At 35.7% G+C, this 13,895-nt stretch overlaps 2 protein-coding genes and 1 pseudogene across 2 annotated transcripts; 1 reads left to right on the top strand and 2 right to left on the bottom strand.

The window, feature by feature from the left end:
- Positions 1–2,963: 2,963 nt before the first annotated feature.
- Positions 2,964–4,418, bottom strand: LOC112720934 (protein FAR1-RELATED SEQUENCE 5-like). Its single transcript, XM_025772027.1, has one exon. It carries the CDS (start codon positions 4,416–4,418, stop codon positions 2,964–2,966), a length of 1,455 nt encoding a protein of 484 aa, XP_025627812.1.
- Positions 4,419–8,079: 3,661 nt separating this feature from the next.
- Positions 8,080–9,088, bottom strand: LOC112720933 (2-hydroxyacyl-CoA lyase-like; annotated as a pseudogene).
- Positions 9,089–10,613: 1,525 nt separating this feature from the next.
- LOC140176013 (uncharacterized) lies at positions 10,614–11,141 on the top strand. Its single transcript, XM_072205854.1, has one exon. The coding sequence runs from the start codon at positions 10,614–10,616 to the stop codon at positions 11,139–11,141; it is 528 nt and encodes a 175-aa protein (XP_072061955.1).
- Positions 11,142–13,895: the final 2,754 nt, after the last annotated feature.

The following is a 13,895-nucleotide window of genomic DNA, read 5'->3' as shown; positions in this document are numbered from 1 at the left end:
AACAATGGGATATGCTTTGGTTGTTTTTTTTTTTTTTGGGTTAGACTTTGGTGTTATCATATCTTGGATGCGATGCGTGTTGGATTTACTGGGTTCAAAAAATCCTCAATTTTTTGTTTGAATAGGTGTGTCCTGATTTGGGCAAAAAAGGAGAGCCCAATTTAGTCTACAAGAAGATAGGGTTACTATAAAACTTGATTGGGCCCACGGTATGAACCCCATTTAATTATGATGTAGTTGGTGTTACTTCTCAACTAGGTTGAGTCAATAAAACTGGACCGAAAACATGGTGACATGCTGTTTCTATAACTTTTGAAGTGGGTTGGGCCAAGTAGAGTGAGTTGGACTATCTAGAGTGAGTACAATCTAGTCAAAACGTCGTTAATGTTGCTTTGCAAAATACGGTTGGGACAATAAAAAGTAAGCCATCTTAAGTGAAATATAATTTATAAACATGGTTTGGGCCATAAAACATTATACCAGTTTACTAACCATGCATTTAGTGTTAATTTTGAGATGTATGGATTTGTTACTCTGCAGGCAAGGACTCTGGATTATATTCTGAAGGATAAATTTCCGGATCTCAATCTCCTGGGCCGCAGGCCTCCACTAGCTGAATGGAACCCCGAGTTTGTACTTGGAATCCCTAACATGGGTAACTGGTAAGGCAGTTCTTCTAGTAAATAATAGACATGTTTTTGTTGGGGTGTATACTGGCTTTAGCACCTGATACTTGTCGTTTTGTTCCAGCTACAAGGACAAGCTCTGGGTACTCCTTTGGCTTCAGATGGAGCAATACTTCACATTAAATCCAATTGGCCAAAAACGAGTACGTATCTAGTATCAATATTCCACAGTTACCTATGTACTAAAACTGCTCTTTTTTTTTTGGGGCAACGGTAACATAACTCTAATCATGTTTGTGACAACGCAGCATAACAATATCGACCTGCTGGCTGACAAAATCCGCATTGACACTGCCCTCAACTTTGCGACTGAGCACTTTAACCAAATGCGGGATGAATTTCTCCAGAGAGCTGTCATCGACTGGAATAGCAAGCGCACCATGGCTGACGTGCTACCTTGAAGGAAATTCGATGCTTTGCATAATATTTGTAGTGGCTGATTATGGTTTAATGTATTCAAATTTCTGTCAATTTTTTGCATCTAGTCTGCTAGGGTGACATATGCTCAGACTAAGTAAACTCAGTTCCTACCATTTTGAATCATGTGTTGTAGGCAATCCCATAACGTTGAAGTGTATGCCGTCGGTACTATGGAAGGCAGTAGTTCCATGTCATGGGATGCCTCCAGGCACTCTTGGTAATGTCGTGTTGCATCAAACTTTGTATTTTGCATGGTTGTATTTTTTGCTCAGTATCCACAAATGGAACTGAATTTGTTGGACACAACCCCTTCCTGAATGGCAAAATTTAAGTACTTGGCTGCACATTTTGCATTTTGATTGACAATAATGTGGTTGCATCCACTGTACCTAGTTGTAATGTTATTGGATTGTCACCTAATGAAAGTACTTTAGTCTAATGTGCTTCATCCATCTACATATACATGTTTGTGCATTTCATAATCGAGGATGTAAACTGAAGATTACATAGCCTTATAGTTAATGCTTCCTGATTTTAAATGTGTATTTCAAACTTATTAGATATTAAATTCTTTCATTAATAACTACACATAATTTGCCTCCATATTATAAAATTTATTTTCTTAAAGTTAATGTTGCCAAAAACCTTATAAATTAAATAACCTCCACACAAATATCCACTATTTTCCCAATGCAAACCCAACCCCACCCATTCGGCACCACTCCATTCTACGTATATAAATCAGGATGGATCCTGCTCTCGATAATACACATCAACAACTTATGTGTAATCACTCTTGAAGGTATATTATTTTCCATTCTTCATAAGAACCAGTATTTACAAATTTAATGTTGTGAACTAACACGGGTTGATAAATGTTAAAGGAGTTTGATGCATACAAATAATTAATTACTTGTTTATAAAATCGACATGTTGTTATATACTTATATATTATTGTCATGCAATTATTAAAAATATAATTAATTATCACAATGATGATATTCAATTCATATGTAAAATGGAAGTGATGACACAACTCCATATAATACCACCATTTTATATTGACAATCCTGTTTGAAGATGTTAAGCAATATGATTTATGAAGCTTGATACAAGTCACATTTGCATACCGTTGATTATAATGCAGTCGAAAATATGTATAAAAAGTTTTCCCAGCTGCAACATGCAAGCATGTCATTGCAAAGAGAGTGGCTGCTAAAATCTTCACACAAAAACCAAACGCCAAACCAAATCATGAATTACATATCAAAAAACTGAACTAAGCATTGAAATTTTCATTACACATCATGCATTTGTAGAAACCAAATCTTCAAATGGGAAACTCATCTTCATCAACCTGAAACGCCAAACGGCACCAGCAAATGGAGGGATTAATACCTAATTCAACAAGCTAGCAGCCATACAATAACGTGTTCTCCCAACCCTCCATCGCTGCGGCCATGCCCCTGCGCCTTTCGCTTCCGAACTCCGCATACTTCCTGGAGTCATGGCCAACTTTGCCACACTTACTGCAACATTGCACACGCTGAGTTTTCCCCTAGCAGTTAACCCTCATCGGCCGCATCCCTTATGTCTCGCCCGCAACGGATCACGAACGGATACCTTTTCTCCGCAATCAACTATGCCAACCCTTAACCGATGCTTCTCTCTCAACGCATTACTTTGGTTTTGTATCATGGATTTCAGTTCAGAGTAGTCTTCAAAGTACTGGCAGGCTAACTTGATTAACTCTCTACAATCATTTAGCAAAGCTGCGTGCATGCTCATATACACAGCATCAGGAATCTCGTCTACCTGTCCAGATGGGTCCACTGCTGCTTGCTTGGCCTTCTTCATTCATCGTTCGCATATGGTCTTCACCGGAAGCTGAGTGATGTTCAGATAAAGAAACACCCCCACCATGTGCACACAAGGAATGCCAAATGATTCCATACGCAAACATGAGCAAGTAAATTCGTCATCCGCCTCGTCCCAAGCCACACTCCAGGACTGGTCCCGGCAGTACATGGTAACCTCAAACAGGGAACACGTGCTAGTTTTCTTGCAAGATACAACTCTTACATTGCTGGACAAAAGGAGGACCTCCCGGAATAGTTCAAAAACCTCTTTGGTGTATACTGTTGCTGCGTAGCTTTCCAAGGCCTCCAACTTCGACTTAACAATGGGTTGCCCATACACAGATCTATAATCGGCGACTAGCTCTCTTCTTCTCATGAACTTGAGATAGTGCTGAAAATGCTCAATAAATTCACGTAGATTGTATCCGTTCCCAATAAATTTCCCAATTTGCATGTTCAATGCCTCATATCGAGACATCGTCTTCAGCCCAGCAAAAAATTTGCCTCTAATATACGCATTAGCCCACATATGCTTGCGTTCATACATATCTAGTATCCACAGGTTTTGTTGCAACCCAAACTCTTCCACAACATCGCTCCATAGGTTCTCAAACTCATCTACCTCTAAGTCACCCATCAGGCAAACTCGGAACTTGCAAAGAAACATGGGCCGGCCAATGCGGGCAGTCGCATTTCGTAGCAGGTGCCAACTGCACAGCCTGTGATGTGCATTTGGAAAGACAGCATTAATTGCATTCTTCATTGCCAAATCTCCATCGGTCAACATAGATTTCGGTTCTTGTCCTTTCATTGCCTCAAGAAATACTCGCAACAACCAGACATAACTTTCCTCTACTTCGTTGCTCAGAATTGCACAACTGAATACCACAGTCTGCATGTGATGATCCAAACCCAAAAATATTACAAGCAGACACTTGTACCTATTCCTCCCATAAGTTGCGTCGAACCCCAGAACATCCCCAAACACACTATAGTCATGTCGGCTAGTACCATCACACCAAAATATATTGTGCAGCCTCCTCTCCTCGTCCAATGAGAATTTCCAAAACATGTTTGCGTCATTCCTCTTTAGGCAACACAAATACTTTAAGGCACACTCCGCATCACTTGCCCCCACTCTTCTTTCATTCTCTATTGCATTGTAGATGTCTTTAATTTCAAATCCAACTGTCTCAAATCCCCCGCATTGGGTGACAAATGCACGAAATATGGTTGGCACACGCATCTCAGCTTTTCTCATCGAGTTAATTTGATGCATGTCCCCTTCCTTGATTACCCTATGAGAACGCAACAACCCCCGAAACCTTGCATCTAGCATCTCATGGTTATGTTCACCACAAAACTTATCTACGAACCAACGGCCAGTGCTTTGATCAACGTGAACCTTTATTTGTGCACCACACCCACATCGTGTAATTGGTCGAGGATCCATTTTCCTTTCTACCCGATGAATATGTTTGGCGTCTCTCTCACCTTGTCTCGAGCAAATAAAAATCTGCCATAAAATTTCTCCCTCCGATCCAATCTTTGTGCTTCTTCCAACCTTTGACCTCCGAATAGAAAACCCTTGAATCTGCGCATACTCATTGTAGAAGTCATAAGTTTTCTACAAGTCCACAAACTCAAACATCCGCATCTCCTCATACGTCAAAGAAGAAAAATCTATTCTATTAAATGACCCAATTCCGTCAACAATCATCCCGGGCTCATGTTGCTGCTCGTAATCCTCCCCATATTCAGCATATTCTTCATCCACACCAATTGTCTCACCTGTCATAACCTACCCAGCCAAAACAAGAACACTCCTGAGTCCAAATCTTACTAAACATGCACTTCACAGCAACTCATTTATCCACTATAGCAAAAAAAAAGAAACTGACACACGTTCACCTGTACTTGGGGTCGTTGTTGAATGTTCGAAGAGACTGTGTAGCTTCCTTCCATCCCCCTAGCCTGATCCTGTAACAACCACAACATTTCAATGTCCTGCGACACAGGTCACCAGCAACATCTCTAGGAATACCCCAAAAAATGGGTATCCAAATTGGTCAACAATAACCCTAAACCCTCCCCCCCCCCCCCAAAAATCTAGATCATCGACAACAGCGACTTCAACCACAAAAAAAGGTCTCGAACATAAACTGGTGCTAGAAGACCTACCTTATCAACAAGTTCTTCCATGGAGTAATTGTGGATGACCGAAATGTATTCAAATGGAAACCTCTCCGTTGCTCCGTCCGCCTTCAAGAAATGTGCCCAGCACCTTTTGTGGCAACTGTGTTTCTCTTCAGATACAAACACCTCACCTAACTCAGTTTTTAATTAAATTTGAGTTGCATTTCTTAGCAATTAATATTATAATTTCTATGCCACATCACCACCAGATAGAACCTAATGCTCAATTGCAAAATTTTCAAATGAGTCCCAAAAATTTTTATAATTCAAATTTTTAACCTGGTCCTTGATGAACCAGAAAATACTTTCCCCAACGTAGAAGCTTCCCTACTTCATGAAATGTGTAAGATTAATTTTATTTATATATAACTTTTTTTAAATTAAACCTATTAAATTAAAGGCTATTTTAAAAATAATTTGATCATTTACAATAAAAAAATTTTTAAAAATAGTTGACATAAAATTAATAAATTTTAAGAAATTTTTTTTAATAATATTTATAAAAAATTATATCAAAATCGGATATATAATTTTTTTTTAGAATATATATTTAATATTTATTTTTTTATTAATGGATTCTGAAAAGCATGGAATATATTAAACAATGTTCAATTAATGAATAAAAAAAAGGAGAATATATTTTTATTCTTTTATAACTTAAAATTATAATAAAAAATGTTATTTATTTTTTAAAATTTAGTTTTTAGTCAATTTTTTAAATATTTATTATTATTTAATTAATTTAAATACCTACTTTTACATAACTGTTGTTCAAAAAATTAAGAAAGTTACTTATTTTTTATTTTTTCTCTTCTCTAGAGATTGAACACAAATTATTAAAGAACTTAAAATTAAGAAAAATTATTATTAAACGACTCTTAATAAAAAAAAATGTTGATCCAAATAAAATCAAATGTAAATTAATTTTCAATTACCTTTTATTAATCATATTTAACATTTTTCTATTCCCTTTATTTTCAATATAACTTACCTTAATTTGATGTGATAACTGATTTTCAAATTTTTTACGACTAATTGTATTTAACATTTTCATGCCCCTATTTTCAATATCATTTATCTTAATTTGATGTTATCAAAGACTGAACATTAGTTATAAATTCATCCATATAATATAAGGACTATTCCTTTCTTCCGCAAGACAATCTTAAAGTAAATGTGAGGAACTAAAAACTTTTTATATACTCTGTTTAAATAAAAGGTTTAATTATTTGGTTGATTTTTATAGTTTCACCAAATTTTTAATTAGGTCTTTATACTTTTTTTTTAATTGGGTCTTTTTATTGTTTTTAATTTTGTAATTATGTCATTTTTATGTTAAAAATGTTAAAATTAATATAATATTTTTACCAAAATATATGCGGTCAAAGATTTAATTAAGTTTTTAATTATAAATACTTTCAATTTTAAACAAATATTCAATTAATTCTAATAATTTTTACACTAAAAAGAACTTAATTATAAAATTAAAATAGTGTAGGAATCTAATTGAAAAAAAAAAGATAAAGACCTAAACAAAAATTTAATAAAACTATAGGACCAACAGATAATTAAATCTAAATAAAATTAGACACATACCCAACACTCTAGACGTATGAGGTATAACCATGTTATAAAATGTGAATTATCATAAAATAAGAATATTAGTTAGTCATAATGTTCAACTTTAGTATTTAGGTTTATAGACAGTAAAAAATAACCATAATTTTTTTCTTAGAAAAAGTACGGGAAATTAATTTTTAATTATTTAAATTTAGTATTTAAATTTAAAATTTAAAATTAAATATTTATAATTTAGAATTTAAATTTTAAAATAAATAAAATAATTTTTAGAAAATGACTGATGTTAATTAAAAAAATTGGTTATCTAATATTATTTTTTATTTTTTTATTAGTCAAAAGTGAGAGATTAGTGATTTTGTCATTTTGATCATATAGTTATTAAATTCAGTTTGAAAAAAACGAGGAAAGGAAAAATTCAGTTCTACATATAAACTATAGAGTGATGTTGTGCAATGATCTCTTTTTCTCAAGAGTTTTCATTTCTTCATCATTTCATTCTCTGAAATAGCTTATATGAATTAGTTTATTCAGGAGAAAAAGAGAACTTAAAAGTGAGAATCAACTAATTGAAAAGGCTGCTAGGATGTAGAACATCTAGGAAAAGCCATGAGTTTTTTAGTGTGTTATTGATTGAGAAATTTGTTTTTGTATTTGGCTTGGATAGCTATTTATAACTTAAAGGTTTAATTATTCTGCAAGTTCTTATAATTTTATCGAATTTTTAATTAGATTTTTATACTTTTTTTTTAATTGGGTCTCTGTATATTATTTTTTTCAATTTAGTTCCTGTTAATGTTAAATATCAAAAACATGTTAGTAAATTGTGAAATTACTTGTATACCCTTAGGGACCTAATTTAAAAAAAAAGTATAAGAACCTAATTGAAAATTTGATAAAACTATAAATATTCAATGAAAGATATTCCTGTAATCCTATTCAATGATTCTATAACATGAAAGATATTCCTATAATCCCTTTTATTTTGTCACTATCATTCATTTGCTTATTTATATACAAATTATACCAAAAATAATTTTTTTTAACTTTTAAAATATCTTATCTTAAGAACATACAGAAAAAAAAAAGAATGGATAAAATAAAACAGAAATAGTAGTAGTAAGTATATATAAAATTTAATTTCCATCATTCAAGTATTCATTATGATTATGTAATATTTTACCTTTATGTGGATTCATAGAATATAGTTTGTGTCCTTATCATATCATGGTACATCATAAAAAACCACAAGATTATGTAATTTGTGTTATTGAAATTTGAAATCTAAAAACGAAAACCATAGAAAACATAGTTTTAATGTAATACAGATAATTTAGAAATCAGTTCTTGTGTTGCAACCTCCCACTCTCTGAACCAGCATAGGGATTAACAATAACATTGATAACGGCCGATTTTCGAAGAATTTTGAAAGAGCAAACTTGAATTCATCAGGTGTCCCAACAAGATAGTCCTTTCCACCAAAAGCTTCAATCAAAGTATGGTAGCCTGCTTTCAGAACAAAGGAAGTCGGAGTAGGATCATCTTTGTGAGGTCCATTCATCTCCTCAAAAATTTTTCGGTTACCACCATATACACTTCCATTTTTGAAAACAATCACTACCACATGTAACTAGTACTGAACCAGTGTCTAGATTGAAAAAAAAGATAAGACATATAAGGCAATACATATTTTCTCAAGTATCGACAAAAGATAAGGAAAACAAGAACAGACAACAAGATTCAGGACAACAAGATTCATTTATAATTTACTTTTATCACTACTCAGTACTCACTAGTAACTAGTAAAAAAATCTCCTAGAACTTGGAATTTTGGGTTGTGGCATAGTAATTACGCTAACTTATGTAATCCTATCTATTACAGAACTACTAGCTATGAACAGAAACATAGAAGAGCTTATGGAAGATCCTAATTTAAAACAATGGCAGTAAATATTTCTGCTAGCGTTTTACAATTTGTGGTTTGACCTTAAGTTGTTTCTATAAACATGTATTTGAGACATCCATGAATCAACAGAATCAGTCATCATATTCTCAATTTCATACACTTTTCAAAATCAGTCATCATATTCTCAATTTCATACACTAAATTCGAATCCAAAATCCCCTTCAACCGTAACAACAAGTCAATTGGGACAAGCCACTGCAGCTGCAATGCCCTGAGGCCAACCCCTATGGTCCCCCAAGTCCCTACATCCAACTAGTCATGGGCTCTATTTGAACCAACACAGCCCTACTTACATCTATAGTGTTTGCACCCTCGGACACCACTACCAGAGCCGGGCTTCAGACTCCAAGAATTGCATCTCTTATGATTCTCATTGGTGTCAAGAAATAGTAGTAATAAGTATATATAAAATTTAGTTTCCATCATTCAACAAAATAGTAGTAATAAATATATAAAATAGTAGTAATAGAGTGCTGATCTAAACATCTAAACATATAGCAGAACTTCTATACAAGCAATTTCAATTCCGATGTTCATAAACGGTCCCCTTTCAAAAACCAAGAGATTAAAATGGGACGCCAAGATGAAGAAGCAAGGTTGGAATATCATCATATCTAGAATATCATTAACTTTGTTGATCAATTAGCTGGCTACACAAAAGATAAGAAAATATAACAAACACCACAAGTAAACAGCAATTACAGTTAATTCTTAAATACTTGATATTAGTCCTTTGAAGATCTCACATGTTCTCTGACCCATCAGCCAGATAAGCTCCATAGCTCCCCACTGAATCTGAGATTAGAATAGGGCATTTCTTCAAGATTCTACCATCAGCATCGATACCTGAAGAGCAGAGCAGCAAGGTGAGGTGCGGCCAGGCAAGGAAACGCAACGGAAGTGACACACCACCAGCGCAGAGCAGACCAAGGATGACCAGCAAGGAGGAGAAATGCCACTGACTTCAGAGAACAAGCGCTGACTAGGGTTCTTTACTTTTGAGACAAAATGCTAAGGGTTAGTTTTGATATTTTAAAAAAAATAGGGTGGATTCAATTAGCAATTCTAACCTAATTAGGAGAATATTCGATTTTTGAACAGAATATTTTTTTTATCTCAAACGGTTTTGTCACGGTAGGGACTAAATTGAAAAAAAAATTAACGTCTAGAAACCCAATTGAAAAGAAAAAAAAAGTATAGGGACCTAATTGAAAATTCGGTGAAACTACAGGGACCTACAGAATAATTAAACCTAACTTAAATCAAATTATAATTAAAAATTTCATCATTGTTATGGTAGAAACGGAGATAGATTTCACTTTGAAACTGAACCAAGATATCTCGTAGTATTTATCTTTTCTGCTGCATCTATCACTCACAATATTATTAAATTTTTCATCTGCATAAAATCTCATATTTTCTATCTATATGTATATGAAATAAAGTCCAGAAAATTTTGAGAAACCTTTATTCAAATTCTCCCTCCTCTATGTAAGTGTGCACAAGTGAACCACTCCAGAGCCAGAAAGCAAAAGCAGTTAGAAGGTGTTAAACTGCCAATGACAGCTCAGCAGTCAGTTAGCAATTCAGTTAGTTAGCAACACAGTTAGTTACACTAATTAGTTGTTAAGCTGTTAGCAGCTCACACTATAAATACTTGTACTGTAACCCATGAAACTAACTAATTCTCATTTTTTCAATCTCAGAAACACACAAACACACTTTCTCTCAACTCTCAATTTCCCTTTTCTCTATTCGTGCATTTCTCATCTCACCTTCAGCATCTGATATCTCACATGTTATCAGAGCACCAGTTCTGATCCATGGACTAACCCTCTTCCAGATCGCAGAATCGCTTGGCTCCACCTATGGCTTCAATTGCCAATTTTTCTGCAACAATCAAGTTAGATGAGGACAACTACAAAGCCTGGAAGTGCCAAGCCGTTGCTTGCATCAAAGCAAATTGGTTTCAAAAATCACATCACAACAGGTTCAATGCCAAGAAAGTTCAATTCAGTAGAAGAACAAGTGACAGAAAAGGTCTCACAGGATTTTGAAGAGTGGGAGAAAAGAGATGAATGTCTTATAGCATGGATGTTATTAGCTATGGATGAATCTTTCGTAAACAAAGTGGTTAAATATGAGTATGCCTTCAAGATCTGGGAAGTCCTTGAAGAACACTTTGTAGCAAGAATGAAATCCAAGGTAAAATTGCTAAAGGCACAACTGAAGACAGTCAAGAAGCATGGATCATCAGTCTCAGAATTCATCACGAAAATCAACAAGGTAGCGAATTTCCTTTCTGCTATTGGAGCTCCTCTAACCAAAGATGAATATTTTGAATGTACACTAGGAGGACTAGATGAAGAATTTAGTGCCTTTATCACCATGGTTAATGCAAGATCCGATCACATGTCCATAAACGATTTAGAGTAATAGCTATTAGCTCAGGAAGATGTGAATGAGAGGTTTCGCAAAACTAACCCAAACATGGTGCATGCCAACTTAGCACACAAGAAACCAGATTCAAGCAAAGAAGATGTAGAATACCAAACTGAAACACCCTATGACAGCTATTCAAGAGACTATGGCAGAGGACAAAGTGGCCGAAGAGGTAGAGGAAGAAGCTTCTCCTGGTGGCAGAACAACAAACCTCAGTGCCAACTATGTGGCAGTGCTATCACAGATTTAAGCAAAACTATTAGAACCCAGAGCTCCAACACCAGAATAGTGGACCTCCACCACCCAAACTCCACAAACCTAGACGTACAGATCACAAAATCAACAAACACAGCAAGCCAACCAAAACCCCTAAGCACTGCTCACCATTCCAAGCTCAGATTCAGGATGGTACCCCAATTCAGACCACATCACATTCGAACAAATGAAACTAATCAACAGTTCAGAATATCAGGGACCTGAACAGGTGTTTGGAGGTAATAGAAAAGGTACGAGCATTGCTAATATTGGAAGGTCTATCATTCATGCATCTATGTCAAACAAAATTTTCAAACTTCAAAATTTGCTTCATGTCCCTACCATTTCCAAAAATCTAATTAGTGTATCAAAGTTTGCATTAGATAATGGAGTATTTTTTGAATTCTGGCTTTACCTGTGTGTTGTAAAATGCCAGGAATCTAAGAAGATTATACTCCAAGGCAGACTTAGGAATGGATTGTATAAATTTGATGATATCCAAATTTAAAGGCCAATCTGAAAAGTTGAAAAAGAAAAAGCAGCCAATGTTGAAAAGAGAGCTTATGCAAATGTTAGTGTCAAAAGCTTAACAAATGAAAAAGAAAAAAAAAAATTCAAGTAGCCCATTGTGATATGCCAAAAGAACAAAAAGAAAAGCAAGAACAGAGTAGCACCAGTAGCTTGTAGCAGTAGGCCTGCAAATGAAAGCATGACTAGGACTAGTGTAAAAAACAGTGTCAATAAGAATGTTGCAGATACAAATGTAATCAATGCTACAGATACAAATGTAATCGCACACATTGACAGTGCAAACTTTGATACAGCTACCTCTCAACTCAATAAAAGTGCATCTTTTAGTACTCATGCTCATTCTGCTAATGATCCTTCCTTGAACTGTGTTATTAATGGAACTTTGACCAATTCTACTTGTAACTCAAGTACCAAAGTGAGCAAAGCCTGCGCCTCAAAAAATTCAAATCCCTGTACTATGATACCCAATCCACGTCCTGCACAAAAGCCTTGACCAAAATTCAAATTCCCTTTACCAAAATTCAACTAACACTAGTATTACCTGCCCACCTGCAGAAAACCCAACTCAAACCTCAAATAACCAATTGCAGAAACTCCAATTCAAACCTCAAACAACCAATACACACACCGCCAACTCCCTGGAACTGTGGCACAAACGACTTGGCCACCCCTCCTTAAAAATCACCAAAGCCATCCTGACCAATCTCCATAGTCAGCCAGCTTAGACTAATACTCCCTTCAACACATCATGTGAACCTTGCTGCATAAATAAGATCCACCAACTCCTATTTTCTCACTCTCAAAAACAACACACCACACCCTTAGAACTCATTTACTCAGACCTTTGGGGGCCAGCTCCCCTTCCTAGCAAATCTGGCTACAGATATTATGCTTGCTTCATAGATGCTTATAGCAGATACACAGGCACCTACCTGCTGCAAGCAAAGTCCCAGACCCTCTCAGCCATTTTGTCAATTCAAAACAATGATTGAGAACAAAACTGACCATAAAATCAAAGCTCTCCAAAATTGACAATGGTGGGGAATCCCTCTCAAAAGCCTTTAGCCAGTTCCTTGTAGACCAGGGAATACAACATAGACTAACTTGTCCTCACACACACCAAAAAAATGGTTGTGTCGAGCACAAACATAGGCACCTAACTGAAACCTGCCTAACCCTGCTTTCTCAAGCTTCCTTACCTCTCCCATTCTGGGATGAAGCCATCATAACAGCAACATTCCTTATCAATCGTCTACCAACTCAGGTCCTTAACTTCAAACTCCTCTAGAAGCCCTCTTCAACACCACTCCAGATTACCACTACCTAAAACCCTTTGGCTGCACATGCTACCCTCTACTACGACCTTACAACAAACACAAGTTTGATATTTTGATCACAAATCTCAAAAATGCATCTTTTTCGGATACAACCCAGACCACAAAGGCTACAAATGCCTAGCTCCATCTGGCAGGATCTACATGTCTCGAAATGTCATCTTCTGGGAGCATGAATTCCTTTATCCAACCCTGTTCACCGTCCTCTGCACCAGCTTCAACCAGACCGAACCTCACCCCACCCCATATTCACATTTTATGAAAGCCCTCCCCTGTTCCCTGCTCCCCCACCAACAAGCATAGACATAAATGATACGACTTCCACTAATATCAATGCAGTATCCAATTCATTACCAAATGCATCTGTTCAAGTCAATGATATTGTTACAACCACTAACACAATTGATTCTGTAGAATCCTATGACACTGAGCCATTGCAGGTAGCTATTGGACCTGGTGCACAATCAGCTGAGGCTTGTCCACCACCCACAACTCAGAACAATCATGCAATGCAAACTCGAAGCAAACGTGGCATTTACAAGCCCAGAGCCCTGATAGCTACCCTGGCTCCCAACAGTGAACAATGTGCAGAAAAGCCCCTACAAGCGTCTATTGAAGAAACTCTTGC

The sequence above is a fragment of the Arachis hypogaea genome, chromosome 11 (genome assembly GCF_003086295.3).
Source record: "Arachis hypogaea cultivar Tifrunner chromosome 11, arahy.Tifrunner.gnm2.J5K5, whole genome shotgun sequence".
Taxonomy (NCBI): Eukaryota; Viridiplantae; Streptophyta; class Magnoliopsida; order Fabales; family Fabaceae; genus Arachis; species Arachis hypogaea.
The sequence above is the reverse complement of the archived record's forward strand: the minus strand, read 5'-3'. Positions and strand labels throughout refer to the sequence as shown.